Here is a 21,475-nt window from a genome sequence, read left to right as displayed (position 1 = left end):
GCAAGACCCTGTACCAAATAAATGAGTAAAAGAGAAAAAAATATATACTTCAAATCATCCACAAGTTCAATAAACTATAAAGGTCAGTGTCACTTATTGAATTGTAAGGAAAAGCACACTTTGAGTTCATCATTACTTGGTTATTTGAAAGGATTTTTTTTTTTTTTTTTCTGTCTCAGGATGCCTTAAGGGCAGGTCTGGAAAGGCATGAGGATCTGGAGATTGAACCACAATATCCTGAGCCTGTCTTTGCTTAAGCAGGCACTTAAACAACTGGGCTAATGGGCAGGCCCCTATTTGGTTGAGATAGGTATCGGTGTGTAGTACAGGCTGGCCTTGTCACATTTGAGACAGGACTATAATATGTATGCCCAGCTGCCAGGCAGTTCTAAACCAGGAGTATATGCCTAATTGTTCCATCAGGCAGCATGGGACAGACCCATTCAGTGGTATAAGCCACCCAATGGAAGTCATGCATATGCCACCAATGGTCTGACTTAGAAGGAATGTGTTAAACTCACTATGTAGCCCAGACTGGCCTTTAATTTATGATCTCCTACCCCAGCTTCTCAAGTACTGGGATTATGTGCATGTATTATCATATTCAGCTGTGGAGAACTATTTTTTACTTAAATGTTTATTTGTAAATGAAACTGTATTATATAATCTTCTGTGTCTACATGAGGCTGAGGTACTCACTAAGGAAAGGCTAGATTTGCAACTTTTGTACGGTTGCTATCCTGGGGTGTGTTTTATGGAACAGTGTACACGAATTCACTTTTAGGAGGATTTCTTGCATCATATGTATATTGCTTTTCTGCAGGGTGTATCCTCATATGTCTCCTCAGTGATGAGGAGCGATTGAAGGCTTTCCCACACTGCTTACACAGATAGGGTTTCTCCCCAGTGTGCAGTCTCATGTGTACTGGCAAAGATGACGGCCATTTGAAGACCTTCCCGCATTCCTTGCATTCATAGGGTTTTTCCACAGTATGAGTTCTTACATGTTGCTGTAAAAGTTTAGGCCAACTGAAGGCTTTCCCACATTCCTTACATTTGTAGAGTTTTTCTGCAGTGTGTCTTCTTATATGCTTTTGTAAGTATATGTGGCAAAAGAAAGCTTCCCCACACAGTTTGCACTGATAGGATTGGTCGTTAGGGTGCATTCTGACATGGTCTCGAAAGCAAGCCGACAAACTGAAGGCTTTCCCACACTGGATGCACTCATAAGGTTTCTCTCTGGTGTGAATGCTCATGTGTTTCCGTAGGGACGTGGGCCAATTAAATGTCTTCCCACACTGTTTACACTCATAAGGTTTCTCCCCAGTGTGTACTCTCACGTGACCTCGGAAAGATGAGGGATGACTGAAGGTTTTCCCACATTGGCTACATTCGTAGGGCTTCTCTCCACCATGAATTCTTTCATGTCGCTGAAAGGATTGGAAATAAATGAAGGCTTTCCCACACTCTCTGCATTCATATGGCTTCTCTCCAGTGTGGATCCTCTCATGCCTTCGAAAGGACTGAAGATGAATGAAGGTCTTCCCACACTGTTTGCACTCATGTAGTTTCTCTCCGGTATGTGTGATCACGTGCCTTCGAAATGCTGAAGAGTAACTAAAGGCCTCCCCACATTCCTTGCATTTGTGTAGCTTCTCTCCTGTGTGTGAGATCATGTGTCTGCGAAACGTGGCAGAATAGCTGAAGGCAGAGCCACACTCTTTACACTTGTATGGCTTCTCCCCAGTGTGTATAATCACGTGTCTACGGAACGTCGAGGAATAGCTGAAGGCTTTCCCACACTCTGGGCACTTGTACGGCTTCTCTCCGGTGTGACTTCTCATGTGGCTGCTGAGACTTGACAAGTCAACGAAGGCTTTCCCACAGTGCTGGCATCCGTAGTTTTTCTCTGCTGTGTGAGCCCTTGTATGCTGATTAAGGGAAGAAGTCTGAGGGAAGGTTTTCTCACATAATTCACATGCATGAGGGTTCTCTCTGCTGTGGGCTGTCAAGTGTGCTCTCAACTGTGAATGACAACTACAGGCCTGTCCGCATTCCTGACACTGGTACAGCTTGTGTTCAGTGTGAACTGCAATGTGGTCCTCGAGAGACACATGCTGTGGGCTTGTTGCTGTATACTGTTTTGGCCCAGCAGGGATTTTCTTATGCAGGTTAAGATTTGGCATTTGGCTGAAGGTTTCTCTGCACTGGTCATTACTTCCACAGAATTTCTCCACCAACTGATTTCTATTAAAAATGAGGTACATGTAATTAATGGTTTGATTAAAAAGAATTTATTAATAATTATTAAAATTCATAGCTATTAAAATTACTTTTTAATCTTTTTTTTTATGGAACCGGGGATTGTACTCAGGTCCTTGCACTTGCCAGGCAAGCACTTATTCTACTGAGCCATCTCCCTGGCCCCATCATTTTCAATAAAAGGGCAGGTTTTCTCCCCTGTAGTGAGACCCTGTACCAAATACATTAAAAAAAAAAAAAAAAAGATGAAGGATCTTATATGAGATGGAGTCTTCAGCAGGTGAGAGAGAAAATGCTATATTGTACCCAGTTTGTTAGTTTCTTAAGTATGTGTTCAGACAAAAGTGACTTGGTACCAAAGGGCCTGCATGGCTGGAAGGGGTTGTTCCCAACTCTGGCTAGAGTCAAAGACACACACACACACCAACAAGCTACTTGGGAGGCTGAGGTGGGGGAATTCCAAGTTCAAGGCCAACCTAGACAACCTGCTGAGACTGACTCAAAATTTTATAAAGGTGGGTTATTGGCCAAGGAGATAGCTCAGTAGAGTAAGTGCTTGCCTGGTAAGTATGAGGACCTGAGTTCAATCCCCGGTTCTGGCTCAGTGGTAGAACAGTTATCTAGTATGTGGAACTCCAGGATTCAATCATTAGTACCACTTTAAAAAATAATGGAAATTCACAGCTGGGATTATTTGGTTTGCTGGCTATTTTGATTTCATGCTATTCTAAGCATCCCTCCTAGAATTCTGCTTTCTCTTGCTGAGTGTGACTTACCTCAGATGTCCCCCCTGGCTTGGATGCTGATCTTCAAAAGTAAAGTCTTCCCAAATGTTTCCAAGAGCAGAGGCCCAAGAATCATTTTTCATAAACTTTGCCATTTCTAGTTTCTTAGATATATTTCCTCCACAAATATTCTGCTCAGAAACTGAATCACTGGCTTTAAATTGATATTCATCATCTGAAATCAAAAAGTGAACATATTTTAAGAGAAAGAATTGGGCAGTGGGGCCAAGGAGATAGCTCAGCAGCATTAGTGCCTGCCTGGCAAGGGCAAGATCCAGAGTTCGATCCCCGGTGAGAGAGAGAGCGAGCGAGAGTAAGACAGTGAGAGCGAGAGAGGGTGTTACCTGTTGGTAAAAAATAAATATGGAAAAGGATACAGAAGTTTCACCATTTCAGGACCTGATAAAACAGAAGGGCTCAAAGTGGGAAGCAGTTTCATTAGCACCTTCAACTCTCACTGGGCTACAAAAGTTCAGCGAGGGCCGGGGAGATGGCTCAGTAGAAATAAGCGCTTGCCTGGCAAGCGCAAGGGCCTGAGTTCAACCCCCAGTTCCACCAAAAAAAAAGTTCAGTGAGTGATATCACCAAGGGTGTTTGCTTTGCAGCAAAAAAAAATTCAGTGTAATAGATTTTCATCGTCATGAGAAAACTCTTGGATTCTAGCTGCATGGCTACTGTGACCAGGTCTGGCTTATTTATCCAGCTATCCCCTTTCTCCATTCTATGTCTCAGAAGAAGCTAAGTGTATTTAAGGTACTTGCTGTCTAAATGACCAAGTGAAGAAAGGACATCATCCTCACCAATGGAGGCCAGGTTCCAGAAGGTCTCCAGCATCACATCTCGGTAGAGATCCCTCTGTGCAGAATCCAGCAAAGCCCACTCCTCCTGGGTGAAGCGCACAACCACATCCTCGATGACCACCGAGTCCTAAAACAGCCAACATACGTGCAGGAGGAAGTTTTGAGTTTGACCTCACAGGCCACCATACTTGAATGACACTCAGTTCAAATAGGATCTTGGGGTCTCCCAATAGCCAATTTCTGACTCAGTCATGAGACTTCTGCGTATATGTATGTCCTCATGGATCTAATAGCTGAGGCACTAAATACATCTCTACATTGTTACTGGGACCATCTTCAGGCATATTTCTCTTGATTGAAAGGGTTCAGATTGGGCTGGGGAGAGATAGCTCAGTGGCATAAGTGCTTGCCTGGCAAGCCAAGGTCCAGAGTTCAATCCCTGGTACCACCCCCCGCCAAAAAAAAATGAAGAGGAAGAAGAAGAAAAATTAAAAAAAAAAAAAAAAGAAAGGGTTGAGACTTTATCAGGGATGCCAAAGAAATAGTATATATCTGAACCCAACATTTGTATATAAATATTTTTTTAAAAATTTTATTTATTGGGCTGGTGAGATGGCTCGGTGGTCTAAAGCACCTACTTAGAACAAGCTAAGCTCAAGCAAAGCACAGAGACCTCGGTTCGATCCCCCAGCACCACATGCCGGCCCGCCCGCCCCCTGGTGGGCTGAGCTGGCCACACAATAAATAAATAAATAAATAAATAAATAAATAAATAAATAAATTAAAAAAAATTTTATTTATTTATGTGTGTGTGTGTGTGTGTGTGTGTGTGTGTGGCCAGCTCAGCCCACCAGGGGGTACGGCTGGCTGGCATGTGGTGCTGGGGAATTGAACCGCAGTCCCTGTGCTTTGCTAAGCTTGTTCTAAGTAGGTGCTTTAGACCACTGAGCCATCTCACCAGCCCTGTATATAAATATTATGTGAATTACTTTTTGTTTGTTTTGTTTTTGAGACAGAGTCTTGCTATGTAGTTCAGTCTAGCTTTGAACTCATTATGTAGCCCAGGCTGGCCTTGGACTTGAGGTAATACGCTTGCCTCAGCCTCCTGAGTGCTGGGGTTACAGACATCTGCCACCACACCCTGCTGAGTTACTGTTCCATCCCTAGGACACAATGCCCGACAACTACAAATTCAGGAAGGAGAGGTGTATTTTGCCCCATATAGTCATAGTCTGCTGGCTCCAAGGCAGAATGGCCTGGTGCAGGGACCTGAGCTGAGGAGAGCTGTGCACATCCCAGTGGCCAGGCAGCAGTCAAGAGAAGAGCCAGGAAGGGACACAAGCACTTCCTGTGAGGGTACACAGCTGCTGAACACACTCATGGGTGACTCCACCACTGAGCTGCCTGCCCCCACGCTCCAACCAACCTCCTGGGTTGTTGGGTAGGCCTGGAATGCTTCCTCAGACCTCACTGTTCAGAGGTGGGTCCTGGTTAGAGATGGGTCCCCAGGTGTGGCCTTGGAACCGGCTGACTATAGACTGAAACACTCAACCAAAAGAAACCTCTCTTTCCTGTAAATTGTAGGCATTGGGTATTTTGTCCTAGTGACGGGAAAGTGCCTAGCACTCCAACAATGTCTCATGACAAACTATCTCGGCTCCTTTCTTAACCCATATCACTCCCCTCAATACCACAGGAACCAAAGAGCCAGTCCTGAGGACTTCGCTACTGTTGTTACTCTGTGGCAGTCCTGGGGATGGAACCCAGGCACGGAGCCCGGGCCTTGGCCCTTTTTATTTTGAGACAAGATCTTTCTAAATCACCGAGGCTGGCCTTGAACCAGAAACCTTCCTCTTGCCCTCTGGAGTAGCTGGAATTATAGTTATGTGCTACCATGACTGGCTCTGAATGGAGCTTTCAGGGGCAAAAACATGCCTGAAGTCTGGGAATTTTCTTTTCAATTCTTTTTACCAAATGTGAGGCCAAAAGGCCCTGTGTGGAGGTAGAAGAGGGAGTTTCAGCCACGCACCAACTCCCCAGGAGAGATGTAATCATTATGTACTGCAAACCGTGTACTGAAGAAATACAAATTTTAAAAGTTCAGAGCCAGGGCTGCAGAGATAGCTCAGTGGCCTAAGTGCCTGCCTGGCAAGTGCAAGGACCCAGGTTCGATCCCCAGGACTGCATGCTGTGCTGGCCCCAGAATCCCGGGAACAGTACCAGCCACTGAAACCAAGTGTGGTGGCGCACACCTGTAATCCCAGCATTGGGAAGCCTGAGACAGGAGGATCACTCTAAGTCCAAGCTGCGTAGCGAGACCCTGTACCAAATGAATAAATAAATAAATAAATAAATAAATGATTAAAAAAAAAACAAAACAGTTCAGAGCCAGATGCAGTGGTGTGAACCTGGATCTCAGCATTTGGGAGGCTGAGGCAGAAGGACTGACGTGTTCAAGGCAGCCTGAACTACACAGTGAGACCCCGTCTCCAAAAAATAAGAGCAAAAAAATTAAACAAAATTTAAAAATAAAAGCAAAAAAAAAATGTTGGGAGAGGGCCCCATATTCCCAAAAGTGAAATTTGGATAAAAAAAAAAAAAAAGTTAAAGTTTGCATGTCATGGAAAGGGGGGGGGGAATGCTGAGTTAGTTCCAGGGATAGAGAGAATTTTTAGATAAAGCAAGGGAGAAAGTGCAAGGGGCTTTCTAGCCTTCTAACAGCCTGCTGTGGAGGCTGTCGGAGGCACCTGACCAGTCACACTCTCCCCTGGGAGCCAGGACATGACCTTGGTAAATGCAAACTCACTACCAGGGCTCTGTCCTTCGGAAAGGTACAAGGAATGATGAAAAGGTACCGTGTACCCTTACATTTTAAAAATGTATCACAGTAAGTTGAGCATGGTGATGCGGACCTGTCATCCCGGCACTCAGGAGGCTGAAGCCACAGGACTGAGGTGAGGTTGAAGTCAGCCTGGGCTACACAGCAGTTCAAGGCCAGCCTGAACTACACTGTGAGACCCTGTCTCAAAAAAAAAAAAAAAAAGGTGGTTTTTTTTCCTTTTACTCTCCTTCATACTCCACAAATTTGTCTGAAATCCAATAAACATTGGCTGTCCTGAGAAACCTCAGTCTTAGCTCCAGAAGAATTCTAACCTTCCTGGATTCCTCAGACCATATTTTGTCTTTATTTAATCATGTTCCCTGAGCTTGTTTCTAAGATCCAGAGCCTGACCAGTTCCCAGTAGTTCTCACTCCTTCGTGCCGGGATTAGAGGTGCTCTACCACGGCTGGCCCTGGCCTTTCTGCAGCAGCTCTGGAGCCTCTTTCATGAGTGTCTTTACAAGGTATGATCAAAACCACAGTGACTGCTGCTGCCAAGTGCCATCCAATGGAAAGACACTGCATAAAAACACAACTATGGGGCCGGAGAGACAGCTCAGCAGCATAAACACCTGCCTGGGAAGTGCAAGGTCCTGAGTTCGACACTCAGTACAAAAAATAAATAAACAAGCAAACAAAAAATCACAACTGTGTCCACATCTACCTTATTCACCAGATCTAGCACTGTACAACTTCTGACTCTTCCCTGAAGTCAAAACGATCATCAAAAGTAAGTTTAGGGGCCAGCCGGGGAGATAGCTCAGTAGAATAAGTGCTTGCCTGGTAAGTGCAAGGTCCTGAGTTCAATCCCCGGTACCGCAAAGGAAAAAAAAAAAAAAAAAAAAGCAAGTTTGGAATCTATTCAGAACAAGACAGGTACAACAGTACCACAGAAGGCACTCAGGAAATAGGATTTCCACACCTGCTCCAGAAGGTGGCAAGAACAATTTGATAGGTGTGTGACCAGTAAGAGGGAGGATTTGAGAGTGGTTTGCAATGTGGCTTTTTTTTTTCTTTTCTTTTTTTTCTTTTTTCTTTTTTTTTTTTTTTTGTATTTCAGCAAAGGGTCTACAGGGTGTTCAGGGTCTCACTACTAGATCAGACTCATAGTGATCTGCCCTTTTCCAGCCTTCCAAGAGCTGGGATTACAGGTGTGCGCCACCACACCCAGTCTGGCAATGTGGCTTTTATATAATAATTATTTTTTAAAAAATCTCAACATTTGGGGGCCTGCCCCGTAGCTCAGCTCTTTAAGCGGCTGCTTCAACAAAGCTGTCAGGCTCAGGTTGCTGTGGTTCGATCCCCACAACTCAAGCCAGCCAAACCTGCCCTGAAGGCATTCGGAGAAAAAAAAAAAAAAAATTCAACATTCACCATAGTTTTCTTTTTTTTTTTTTTTTTTAGTTTTCTTTCTTTCTTTATTTTTTTTAATATTTTATTTGTGTGTGTGTGTGTGTGTGTGGCCAGCTCAGCCCACCAGGGGGCGGGGCTGGCTGGCATGTGGTGCTGGGGATTGAACCGCGGTCCCTGGGCTTTGCTAAGCTTGTTCTAAGTAGGTGCTTTAGACCACTGAGCCATCTCACCAGCCCCTCACCATAGTTTTCAATCACACCTCAACTATCCATATCTAACCCCTAGTACCTGGAAATGTGTCCTTATTTATTGCTCAGTTTTTGCAGCTGTAATGAAATTAAGACCAGGTCCTTGGATGGGCCCTGATGGAATGTGACTGGCATCCTTATAAGAGCAAGAAAATAGGGGCTGGGGAGATGGCTCAGTTGAATAAGCGCTTGCCTGGCAAGCACAAGGGTCTGAATTCAATCCCCAGCTCCGCAGGAAAAAAAAAAAAAGAAAACGATTAGTAGGACTGTTTCAATAATTAATACATTGCATATTGTCTTCATAGTGATTATAGGGGCCAGAGAGATGGCTCAATAGAATAAGCACTTGCCTGGCAAGCGCAAGGGCCTGAGTTCAATCCCCTGGGATGGGATGGAGATGGAAATTGTGCTGCCACAAGCAAAGGGCCACCTGTAGCCACCGGGAGCTCTAAGAATCCTGCTGCATCTGGATATGGTGGCACACACCTGTGAACTCAGCACTTGGGAGGCTGACTTAGGAGGATTACTGTGCGTTCAAGGCCAGCATGGTCCACATAGGAAGAACTTGTTAAAAAACGAAAGCAGAAAACCGCAATCCCAAAACACTTCACCTGCATCTCTGGTGAGTAAGATTAGGTTTCTGTACATGACTTAGTGGTTGGAGGCTCAGCAAAGAGGGAAACAAGCAAAAGCAGAGGTGGTCTTTAGATGGAAATATACTTTTGGAAATTTAAGTCGCAGTTCTTATTTTGGTAATGTGACGTTATAAATTTTAAAACTTCATTTGGTGGGTTGAGACAGGGTCTCCTCCTGTAGTTCAGGCTGGCCTTGAACTTACTACGTAGCCCAAGTTGGCCTCAGATTTGTGGTGATCCTTCTGCCTCAGCCTTCCAAGTGCTGGGATTACAGATGTGTACCACCATTCCTGGCTTAGGACACCCTTCTGTAAACCCCTGAATGAGGTGACAACCGTGGCCAGGGGTTTCCATGGTGAACCCTTTGCTCACATTCTGATGGGTCCCCCTGGAGGGGGGTGCTCTAGTCACCTCCCCATGAAAGAATTCTCCACCCACACTACCCAGAGCCTCTGTCCCACCGTGGCTCCAGTTTCAGAACAGTCTATGCAGAACTCCTAGTGTTATCCACACTGACAAGGTAGACAAAGTGGTATCCAATGACAACCTGTCTGACATTGATCCCTCAGGGGCTCCTCTGCCCAGAGGACTCGACCTCATAGGGAAGCCACACAGGGGCCCTGGGGAGCCAACTGCAAGACAGGGCGTGTCCTGCCCACCGCCCGTGCTGTCCTCTTTGGCTGGGCTCCCTCCATACGAGGCTGATAAGGGTGATGCTGCCTGGCCCTGGAGGCGTTCAGATGAGCCCCAGCCCACCGTCACCCCTGCTCAGCAAGAAATAACGACATGGCTGGGGGGATAATAATACAGGACCACCAGAAGCCAAAAGGCTTCCTCAAGCCCTTAAAGGAAATGAGATTTACTTTATTTTTTGACAGAGGGTCTTTTTCTTTTCTTTTTTTTTTTTTTTTTGTATTTTAGGGAAGGGTCTACAGAGTGTTCAGGGTCTCACTGTGTAGATCAGACTTGTAGTGATCCGCCTGTTTACAGTCTCTCAAGAGCTAGGATTACAGGCATGCGCCATCATGCCCAGCCTCAGCTGCTGTCTCAGCGCGCCCCGGGGGCGGGACGGCACTGCAGGTCCAGGGATTGAACCCCGGACCCTGCACCTTCTTGCAGGTGCTTTAATCCACTGAGTTATTTGGCCAGCCCAATAGAGGGTCTCCCTAAATTGTTTAGATTGGGCTTGAATTTTCGATCTTCCTGCCTGATCCTCCCACAGTGCTGGGAGGACCAATACTGTGTCATCATGCCTACTTGGTATTACCTGTAATTGGCTAAGCCCAGAGGTCCTACAGCATCCCACTTTGAAGGATTTATGGACAACAACTTGGCTGTAAAAATGCCCTCCCAGGTCTTAGGGGTGGATGGTACAGGTTACCCGCCGGGCCCCAGAGCCCGCATGGCCCTTGACTAGCATTAGGGAGCCTGGATTCCAGAGGGCTCCCAGCACTCTCACGGCAGCTGCTCAGTGGGACCATTGCAGAAAATCTCTGACTCTGCTGCTCCCCAGGAGATCTGGGCCAGGAGTCCCTGCGACCAGCCCACGTCACCACTGGGCTTCGCCGGCTGTCTTATTCCACCCCAATGGCACCCAGAGCCTTGAACACCCTAGACAAGCACTCACCGCTGTGCGTCACCAGATCTTTTGTTTTTATTTATTATTTTTTTAAATAAATTTTATTTATGTGTGTGTATTTATGTGTGTGTGTGTGTGTGTGTGTGTGTGGCCAGCTCAGCCCACCAGGGGGCGGAGCTGGCTGGCGTGTGGTGCTGGGGGATTGAACCGCAGTCCCTGTGCTTTGCTAAGCTTGTTCTAAGTAGGTGCTTTAGACCATTGAGCCATCTCACCAGCCCCTTGTTTTTATTTAGAGACAAGGTCTCATTAAGTGAATTTATGACTATCCCATGTAACTCTGCTGCACAAGGACCCTGGGAACCTGGTGTTCAGTCTCCCCCTGCAGGCTTCAGCTTCTGCATCTTCGCACTGTGGGTTTGCTCTGTGTGGCCCACCTCAGACATGCCCTGTAACTCCTCGCAGTGACCCACAGAACCAGGTGTGTCACACACCAGTAATCCCAGCACTCAGGAGGCTGAGGCAGGAGGATCACTGAGAGTCTGAGGCCAGCCCAAGCTATATAGTAAGGCTCTGTCTCAAAAAAGCAAAAGCTCCAGGCATGTTCTGGAGGACTCTCCAACACATCTCGTTAAAAAACATCAAACAGGGGCTGGGAGATAGCTCAGTGGAATAAGTGCTTGCCTGGCAAGCACAAGAGCCTGAGTTCAATCCCCGGTTCCATCAGAAAAAAAAAATCATCTTAAAAACCATCAAACACTGTAACCCTGTTGAGCACATTCATGTTTAAATGTAGCATTAACTGAACATTCACAGAAGGGGAAAGATTTTATAAAGAATTTTATATAACGCGGCTCACATGCATCTGGTTTTCTTGGTACCAGGGATCGAACTCAGGACCTTTCCCTTGCCAGGGCGCTTATGCCGCTGAGCTACCTCCCCAGCCCTCACATATGTATCTAATGGGGATTGAGCCAGCTAGTTTTTATTTTAAAATAGGGTCTTGCTATTTGTACACTCTGGGTGCAAACTGGCTGCCTTCCTGCCTCAGCCACCTGAAGGAAGAGATATTCTTAAGAGCATTTCACCTTAGGGGGATTGTAGCAACAATAACTTGATCAATCAGAATTTTCCGGGTTCCGTGTCTCTCCATAGCCTCAGCAGCTGGCACCCATACTTTCTTTACACATATGGTCCAGTTCTGCTTTTCTTAGGACTGGTACCTCCCCCACATGGTGGAAGAGCTAGACCCTGCTGAGTGCTGTGGAGAGAGGCCAGGGGCCTTCCTGGTCCGGCTCACGGCCGCCAACCCTCCCCTGGAAGACCCCGGGCCCTTCCAGAACCTCACCCGTGCTGGGCAAATGCTCACCCCTGAGCTGCACCCCCAGGCCCGGGACCACTTTGCTTAAACCTGATCTCTGGGGAGGTTTAGTGATGTTTATTTAGGTCATAACCACACTCTTCACAGTACACGTACGCCCGAGGGCCACCAGCTTTTATAACACAGAAGAATGCGAGGCTGGGTCGATCTTACATTCTATTGGAAAATAATAAATAAGCAAATCAAGCATCAGCACCGTGTAAAGCGGGCATGTGGAGGAGGGCTGGGAGGAGACCGGCGGGAGTAGCAGATGCTTGTGTGTTTGTAACAGGTCACCATAAAGGAAAGCATTGAAAACACCATTGGAAAAATACTCCAAATTAGGGGCCGGGGAGATGGCTCAGTGGAGTAAGTGCTTCCCTGGCAAGCGCAAGGGCCTGAGTTCAATCCCCGGTTCTAAAAAAAAAAAAAAAAAAATACTCCAAATTGACACCTGGATAATTTTTATAACAGATAACTATACATAATTATAACTAAAACATGAAGTTTAATTGAAGAATAAGATGAATGTTTAAATTTTTAAAACAATTGTTCCCGGGTGTGGTGGTGAACACCTGTAATTCCAACACTTGGGAGGCTGAGGCAGAAGGATGGCTGCAAGTTTGAGGCCAGCCTGGGCTACATAGTGAGTTCAAGGCCAGCCTGAACTATAGCAAGACCCTGTCTCCCACAAAAAAAAAAAAAAAAAATTTGGTAAGAAATACACTGAATATATGAAGCAGGACTTAAAAAGAAAAAAAAAAAATTCAAGTTTCCCAAATATCCCTCTCCCTATTGCTGTAGTAACTTTTGTCCTGAGAGAGAATGGACCTTCCCTTGGGCGGGTAACCTCTCCCCTGACAGGCACTGGAACCAAAGGGGAGATTCCAGACAATTCTATCTGGTTTTTTGTTTTGTTTTGTTTTTGAGATATGGCTTGACTGCACTTTAAGCCCAGGCTGGTCTTGAAACCTGCTCTAGGCATACAGAAGGGGAACGCAGGAGAGAACCAAGTCCTTTGGCCCAGAGCCAAATCGGGCTGCACTGGCACCCAAGCAGGAGTGGCCTGCAAGGAGAACTGGCGCATTAGCACCTAGGGGTGCTCCTAAGGACAAGGGCGGGGCCCGCTGCGGGAGAAGTTCATGGGCAGTCTGATCCAGCCTAAGTCAAACAAAACCAACACCCCAGGTCAGAGGCGCAGGAGTAGCCCTTGGTGACAGTAGGCAGAGATGGCCAGCAGCCAGGTTGGGTACACAGACGGAACCTAAACCCAGACTGGAAAACAAAAGCCGGGAGGGCTGCACTGTGCAGGGTAGGGTGGAGGAGGTGGGGGGAGCCGTCAGTGTTAGTGCCCTGGGAAGCCACAGGCTGGCTCTCGGGAGAAATGGACACCCTGTGAAACGGGTGAGGGTGGCTACCTGCCCAGTGTGGACTGAGCCTGGCAGAACTAGACGCTGGCCTAATTGGACTGGTGGGAACTAAGGGTTATATGGAGGAGGCAAGCACAGGCTCCATCTCCCTAGGCCCCCAGGAGCCCATGGTCACAATAAAAGTAGGGGAACAATTCGTACACTGTGGTAGACAGTGGAGCTGAACACTCGGTAATGACACACCCATCAGGCTGCTTGCTCTCTGAGAAAAAGGCTGTGGGGAAAAAGGAACCCTTCTCCACTGCTGGTGGGAATGCAGACTGGTGCAACCATTATGGAAATCAGTGTGGAGACTCCTTAAAAACTAGGACTGGTAATCCCATTCAAGCTAGCTATTCCCCTACTGGGAATTTTCCTGGAAGATCTGAAAACATCATATCATAGTGATATATGTGTACCTATGTTTATAGCAGCACAATTTGTGGTAGCCAAATCTTGGAAACAAAAAAGATGCCCGTCACCTGAGGAATGGATGAAAAGATGTGGTATTTTTATACAGTGGAGTATTACTCAGCAATAAAGAATGATAAATTCAAAGCCTTCATATTTAAGTAGATGCCACTTGAAGATATACTCATAAGTGAAATGAACCAGAGCCACATGTGTAAATATTGTATAGTCTCCCTACTATAAGAACTCAAAAGAAGAAATACAAATAGAAAGGTATAACACAATTAAAAGGAAAGTGAGAACTTGAGGCTTAGACAATGGAGAGAGAGAGCAAGGAAAAAAGCTAGGAAACATGACAGGGGCAAAGCCATGCATTCACATGTACAAGATGGGTGAGGCAAGGATCCTGAGAATCGTCAGAAGGTTCTCGAATCTAGCAGTTAATTGGAAGAATTCTCTATATGCTGCTACCTGTGAACTAAGCAACTGCACTGAAGATGGCACTGTGTAATAGTAGGTTCGTGCTTGGAGTGCCGGTCATTCTGGTCTCCTGAATACGTGCTGCTAGTCATGACACGCCGGCTGCTGCCGTGCCATCTCTCAGGTAGATGTTTGTTTAAAAAGGAAGGGGGTGGTGAATGAAGGCAGGAGACAGGAAAAGGGGGGTGTTATGGGACTGTCCTGCTACAATGCTGTACATGGTTAGATTTCTAAACTTCTGTGTAAAAATATGTAATTGTTTATTCCTATCTTTTAAAATATTTAATTTTTTTCTTCATATTCTGTAGGGACTTAAAGTTCAACATATCAATACTTGATGAAAAATACCTGTTCCATGTTGGGCCTAAGATGTTTGATACTCAGATAGATAGTGAGGTTAAGCTCAACAGCCTAGGTTGTAGGGTAGTAACAATAAGCTTCTCTTCTGGAGGATTAACAACCTAAGTTTGCAGACCAAAAATTATAGAAAAGAAGGGCTACAAGGACAGCCAACATTTTGGCCCTAGCCTTTCAAGGTCAGTGAAGACTCAGGACATAGGAGAACCTGTACTATAACATCATGTAACTCAGTTGTGTCCCAAATTTTCTGATCAAGGAGATTATGGGGCTACAGAGGAAAGTGATCGATGACGTAAAGTGTGCCTAAGGAGAGTCACATGGAGAGAAAACATTCTCTCAGGCTTTCACAGAGGGCACATTGGCCAAGCAATGGCCGTGACTCATCCACATGGCTGACACTGACAAAGGATCTACAAACTGCAGTACAGTGTTCCAGGATAAGTCTGGAGGGGATTTGACTGACCTTATCAGATAGAAAAGCTACATTTCTTGTTATATAAGTCTTGCTTTATCTTGGTCTTAACCATCCAGCAGAAAAGTATAAAAACAAAGTATAAAAAGTAAAACCATATTAATGTGTGCTGAGCAGTAAAAGGCTCAAGTCAACAACTTCTGACATTGCCAGTCTTACGGAAAACCTACTAGTATTATGGATTACTGAACTATTTTGGAATATTTTGCTGATTTCACACACCTATAATATTTAAATGACAAAACTAAACAAAAAAGGGATACAAATGAATGGCCATTTTGTATCTGTATATTCAAAATAGGATAGAAATACAGCTACATTCTCTTAATTTTATGAATAGAAAGATTTGTTCTAATAGTGTTTGTGGACAGGATACCATGTCTGCATCTTGTACAGTGAATAAGCACTAAGACAACAATATGCAATGTGTTAATTATTGAAACTGTCCTACTAATCAGATTTGAAACTGTCTCATTGCTATTTATTTCTCAATAAAATCATGGGGAAAAAAAAAGAAAAAAGAAAAAGGTGACCATAGTAGAAGCCATCGGGGTCCCTGAAAAGAGGCCCTTTTGCTGGCCAAAACTGTGTATTGTGGTTGAGGAGAGGTCCAACATGAGTTTGCTGAGAAGGGACTTGCTCCACAAACTACAGTCAAAAACAAAACAAAACAGAATCCCAAAACCACAGTCCCAGCTTGCCTATGGGCCACAAGATAATGTGACTTTTCAGCCTGGCCCGACCAGGGACCATGGTGCTGGCTCTTGCTGTCTCACAAGCGGAAGAGTGGAGATTGTATTCAGATAACTCAGAAAAGCCAGGAATAGATGAGCTATTGGGGCTGACAGGTAAGATTGCTGGGGTGCAGGCCACAGATAACCCACCTGGGCTGGCTAGAAATCAAGTGCTGGCAATAGTGGAACTAAAGCCTGTGGCAACTCCAGTTTGGGCCAGCCAATATCCCCTCCCTTGAGAAGTCACACAAGATATTAGCATTTAAAATGGCACCAAAACGAATTCATTAATTCATTAATTAATTGATGATGTCTACAATATAGAGTAGCAGCAAATTAATTTTTTAAATGGCCAAACATTCTAGTAGAAAACAAACAAAAAGAAGTAAAGGATATGGACAGACTACAGAAAAAGAAATCATGAGCAAATGTAAAAATAGGCTTCTAGGGGCTGGAGAGGTAGCTCAGAGGCATAAGCACCTGTCTGGCAAGCACAAGGTCCTGAGTTTGATCCCGACTCCTGCATGCTGAGCTGGCCTGGAACCAGATGTGATGGCATATTTCTGTAATCCCAGCACTTGGGAGGTTGAGACAGAAAGACTGCTACAAGTTCGAAACCAGCCTGGGGGCTTATGAAAGAGAGCACAAGACCAGCCCAAACTGCATAGTGATGCCTTATCTAAAAAAAAAAAAAAAGCTTCTAAACTCTAGAGAGAAAAGTTTTCCTTCATTTTGGGTGTTGGGTATTTGTCCCAGCAACATAAGAAGAGTAACTGAAACACAGGCAGTAACTTTTTTTCCCTGAAAGTGAAATTTTATAACCTTCTGTCCCCCATAACATGTTATGGGCTGTTATTCCCAAGCAAGGACACCAAGATACAAAACTGTCACAGCCTGACAAACTGCCTTTCATCTCCTTCTGTGCACCCACAAGTCTTGTGTGGAAGACCAGACCCCATGACCAAATGTAGAAAACCTGGAGCCCGTCTTTTGTCCAACGCTTAGCCATCTTGGGCAGGAGTCCTGCTGAGCCAGGTGTACACCTAATAAAATCCTCCTCTTTTTCTCTGTTGGTCTCTCTGATCTCTTGGACTCCATAACAGATATGTTATCTAAATTACATAATATTTATAGAATCCATAAAATTCAATATCATGATTACAACTGAGGGTGAGGGGTCCCCACTGGGGTTCTTTAGAATAGGTGTCTACCAATGCATTCAGCTTATTCTGCATCAGATATGACCTCTATTTCATGGAAAATCACTTTTTAACATTTCTGTTCAGTATACATAGCCTATGTATTTTTCTGCACTGAAGTTTCATTTTACAACAAAAACCTAAAATCAAGGGGGTCGGGGAGATGGCTCAGTAGAATAAGTGCTTCCTTGGCAAGTGCAAGGGTCTGAGTTCAATCCCCGGTTCCGCAAAAAAAAAACACAAAAAACAAACAAACAAAAAAAAAACCAACAACAACAAACAAACCTAAAATCAACCCATATGACTTACTTGTAATCAACTTCAAAGTTGCTGGCACCAATTTTATAGTATTCAACCAAGATACATTTAAAAAGGGAAAAAAATCTTTTCCCATTGAAGAAAAGGGAGGGAGAGATGGAATAAGAACTTAATGAAAAGAATGCAAATTGAGACCGTACCCCTCCCTAAATCTACCTTTCGACATACTTCATCATCAAGTTCTATTGTTATTGAACCGGCCAGGTAGCTCAGTGGATTAAAGTGCCAGTTTAGCAGACGCAGGGGCTCTCGGTTCGATCCCTGGTCCGCCATGCCGGCCCCGCCTGCCCCAGGGGCGCGCTGAGACCGCGAATGAGACTGGGGGTTGTGACGCCTGCCTGTAATCAATCCTAGAGTCTGGGAGACTGAAAACAGGAGGATCACTACGAGTCGGATCTGTGTAGTGAGACCCTGTACTAAATACATTTAAAAAAATTATTTGTTATAGTTACAGAAAATTGAAGCTCCAGTAAAAGGATAAACCTCATCACAGAAATAAATCAAAGGGGGGCTGTACTGAATTCACGGAGGGGTCTGCCCTCTCCCCCCTGGGTCACCTGGTCATCGACATCTTCCCTGAGGATGTCTTTTTATTTTTACTCTTATCTTTATTCTTTTTGTGACAGGGTTTCACTGACCTCGAACTCGCAGCCATCCTCCTACCTCAGCCTCCCAACTGCTGGGATCAGAGGCGCCTGTCAAGCCATGCCGGGCAGGACAGTCTTGTGCCCCTGAAGTCTGATGTGCATTTTGCTTTTCAGGCCCTCATCCTCGTCCTCCCTCCCAGCCTGGGCTTCTTCGATCTCTGCAGTGAATTCGTCCTCCCTTCTGCGTGTGACAACCCAGGTCCAAGAACCATCCCTGTCCTCGGGCATTCTGCAGCCGGGGGAGCAGGTCCAGCCTGAAGCCTCCAGGGTGCCCTGGAGGAAGGGAGGGGACCGGGCGCCCCAGGCGGTCCTCTCGCTAGAGGGGCCTCTCTGTCCACCGCCCACCCGCTCTCTGGAGCAGCGTGGGGCGCGGTATCCTCACAGGCGGCCGTGGAGCCGGGTTCCTCTGGGGGCGGGGAGAACCGAGCAGTGGACACTCAGGCGTGGCGATGTCGGCCCGGGCGTAGCGGGGCCGCGGTCTCCGGCTTCCCACGCCCGGAATCTGGGAGGACAGGCTGCCGAGACCGCGCGCGGAACCCCAAGCCTCTGCCCGCCCGGATTGCCCAAGCGCCCCGCACTCACCATGTTGAGCCGGGTCCGGACTACGTCGCCCTCCAGCTACCCCGCGGACACTGCAGGTAAAGTGAGCCGGGACTTGACACCCCCGGACTCTTATTGGACTACACAGCGGACATCAACCCTTTCTAATTGGCAGTCGCCTGGGTCCCGCCCCCTTTTCTTAGTCTGATTGGTTAGTGCCCACGGCACTACGCCAGAATATCTGACTGTTCCCTGGGCGCCGCCTTATTCTTCCCTGATTGCAGAGTTCTGCAGGCCCCGCCCTCTGTGCGCTAAGTGACAGCGATGGTGGGAACACGCATCACCCTGGACATTTGTATCTAGGCTGAGCTCCCTTCTGCCCGGTGCTGACACCCGCTTCTTCCTGCAGCTTAGTGGATCCTCTGAGTCCTACAGGACCCACGCAGAAGTGTGCTCCGGAACTGCAGTCAGTTCCCTCCGAAGCCACGCCCATTCCCTGACAAGCCTGGACTGGACAAGAAGAGACAGGGAGGTCTGGAGCCCTGCAGGGTCAGGGGTGATCCGTGCACCAGATCTCTTTAAGGACGAGGACGTGAGCAAGCCATGATGACGTATGCCTGTAATCCGAGCACTCAGAGGGCTGAGGCAAGAGCATTGCCCCGAGGTTGAAACCATCCTGGACTACATAGTGAGTTCAAGGTCACCCTGGACTACAAGAGCAAGACCCAGTCGAAAGGAAAGAAGGAAGAAGTGCTGTAAGCAGCTGAATTAGAAATATTATAGGCAGTCAGACAGGGCCAGGCCCTCAAGGAGACAAGGGCAAATTGCAAATTGGAAGAGACTGACACTCCCCTATGGGCCAGACAAGACAAAAGAGGAAACACACAGCTACATACTTCCCTAGGCAAGGGCATCAGGGATTGATATGCTAAATTGGTATCAATCACCTTGAAAGAGCCCAAATGAGTCACTAGCCCAACCCCCAACAGGAAGAACCCCTGTCCCATATTCATGCCCACTTGCTACATGACTTGCTTCCCCATTTGGTCCTGGATTTAATCAATTTTGCCTGAGCAATGGTGCTTGTAATCTCATTGGTTGACCATAGTTCTTTCCCACCTCATGCCCACCTAAGCGAGTTCTAAGTCTTCTCTGCCACCTTAGATTCACCTAACCTCATGGTTTTCCTTTATAAAAGTCCCTAGAAGAGACAGCTTTCCTGGGGACCACTCGCTCAGGCCCTCCTCCTGTCCTTCTCTTGGACAGGAGCTTTCTTTCCCCCAGTAAATATATTCTGCTCATAACTTCTGTTTGTTCCTAAAATTCATTCTTCGGTTTTAGAGAACATGAATTTGTCCCAGGTCAGGTTGAGAGATCATTTTTCCCCTATATCATTTGGAGGTCATCTACCCTGACATCAATTTTTTACCCTGTGTCATTTGGAGGTTCCCGCCGAGATCACTGGATAAAGGTATGAGTTTGCTTTTCTTTCATAAATTCTGGATTGGGACTTGCTTAGGTAACAAAATGTTATGCTTCAAATGTTGATGTGTCTTGGCTCATTGCTCATAATTGTGCATGCTTTGCCTTATACAGTTTGTCTTACACAGTTCTGTCAAAATGGCTTAAAATTGTTTATGCTTTGTCTCATATGGTTTTGTTAAAATGCTGGTCAAAATGTTGATAAATCTAAGCTAAAATGTGGAAACGTTATAAGGTTATGATATTTCTTTTAATGGGACATTTTATGACTGTTTTGTACTTGTAGATGTTGCACTGGAACTAGTTACTAAATGCGCTGGTATTCCTTGCTTGACTTTAGACAATAGCTCTAGAGAGAGTAACATTAGTAAGTCTCCTAGTGGACTTTATGTACGCTCCTGTAAAATGGAACTTTTAAATCTAGCTCAGACTTAGAATACATACATGCCTGTATATGAAACACAGGACTCCTTTTGCCAACTAAATGACATTAGGTCGGGAACCGTTCTTAAAGACTTGGAGGACAGGTTTCACTGGGACAGACTGGCTCTGATCCCCCTCTACATGCTAGAGGAAATGTCAGGCCTGCTCTGTTTCAGTTTCCTGTCTTTGACTTTACTCCTAATTTTCCTACCTCTTTGTACTTTCCTTTTTAGAGGCATGTAAAATTAGGAGAATGATATAAAGAAAAAAAAAAGAAAAGAAAAAGGGGCTGGGGAGATGGCTCAGTGGAATAAGCACTTCCCTGGCAAGTGCAAGGACCTGAGTTCAATCCCTGGTTCCACAAAAAAAAAAAAAGAAAAGAAAAAGGGGCTGGGGAGATGGCTCAGTGGAATAAGCACTTCCCTGGCAAGTGCAAGGACCTGAGTTCAATCCCTGGTTCCACAAAAAAAAAAAAAGAAAAGAAAAGAAAAAAAAAGGAGAATGATATAGACTGTTCCAACTAAGTGAAACCCTTAGAAAATAAGCATTTGTTAAACCCAAGGACAGGGACATCATTTTGAAAATGACACATACCCCATCTCTGGACCAGATGAGACAAAGAGGAACTATGCCTGTCCAGGAGGACACATGTAAAAGCCGTGTCCCGGCTTAGTGTTCTGGGTAGGTCTCCTTTGGGAGGCTAAACCTGAGACACAATGGAGAGAACCTACTTTTTGGTGACACCCGAAGGAGCTATCTCCAAAAGCAGCACACTATGGGACCAAAACATATTTAGTGTGAGGGAAGATTTCCAACCTCTTCTCCGAGGTATAGACATCATTTAGGTGTGTGAGAGATAAGTTGTAGACTTTAAAACCTTTACTGTAAAGTACTAGATATTCTTGTTCAGGTTTTAGCTATCCCTTATAGAACTTGGACAAACAGTGGTTACTCTGCCAGCTAGTAATGCTCCTAGAGCTGCTGCCACTCCTTGAAGCAGAGGACAGGTTCCCCAGAGGTTCTTTGGTGAATCCCCAGGGAAGCCAATGACTTATGGAATGTTGGTGAGAGAAACCTCTGGATTCCTTTCTGGAGACAGAG

At 45.8% G+C, this 21,475-nt stretch overlaps 1 protein-coding gene across 2 annotated transcripts; it reads right to left on the bottom strand.

Annotated features, from left to right (window-relative positions):
- Nucleotides 1-288: 288 nt before the first annotated feature.
- On the bottom strand, nt 289-18,589 carry LOC101591652 (zinc finger protein 555). Of its 2 annotated transcripts, XM_023716991.1 has the most exons (4): nt 18,512-18,589; nt 3,848-3,974; nt 3,039-3,222; nt 289-2,247 (listed from the first exon to the last, which is right to left on the bottom strand). In XM_023716991.1, the coding sequence occupies exons 1-4, from the start codon at nt 18,512-18,514 to the stop codon at nt 753-755; spliced, it is 1,809 nt and encodes a 602-aa protein (XP_023572759.1). In that variant the 5' UTR covers nt 18,515-18,589; the 3' UTR covers nt 289-752. The 2 variants fall into 2 exon arrangements, with proteins under 2 accessions (XP_023572759.1, XP_023572760.1); XM_023716992.1 differs by lacking the exon at nt 3,039-3,222 and having other exon boundaries at nt 1,928-2,247.
- Nucleotides 18,590-21,475: the final 2,886 nt, after the last annotated feature.

The sequence above is a fragment of the Octodon degus genome, unplaced genomic scaffold, assembly GCF_000260255.1.
Source record: "Octodon degus isolate 3935 unplaced genomic scaffold, OctDeg1.0 scaffold00050, whole genome shotgun sequence".
Lineage (NCBI taxonomy): Eukaryota > Metazoa > Chordata > Mammalia > Rodentia > Octodontidae > Octodon > Octodon degus.
Note: the sequence above shows the minus strand (reverse complement) of the source record. Positions and strands in the feature narration are given on the sequence as shown.

Bases quoted from the DNA above. Each gene is read 5' to 3' on its own strand.
- LOC101591652 (XM_023716991.1), bottom strand. The intron at 3,223-3,847 runs GTGAGGATGATG...TTTTGATTTCAG, and splicing joins CTGGAACCTGGCCTCCATTG to ATGATGAATATCAATTTAAA. The intron at 2,248-3,038 runs GTAAGTCACACT...CATTTTTAATAG, and splicing joins AGCCAGGGGGGACATCTGAG to AAATCAGTTGGTGGAGAAAT.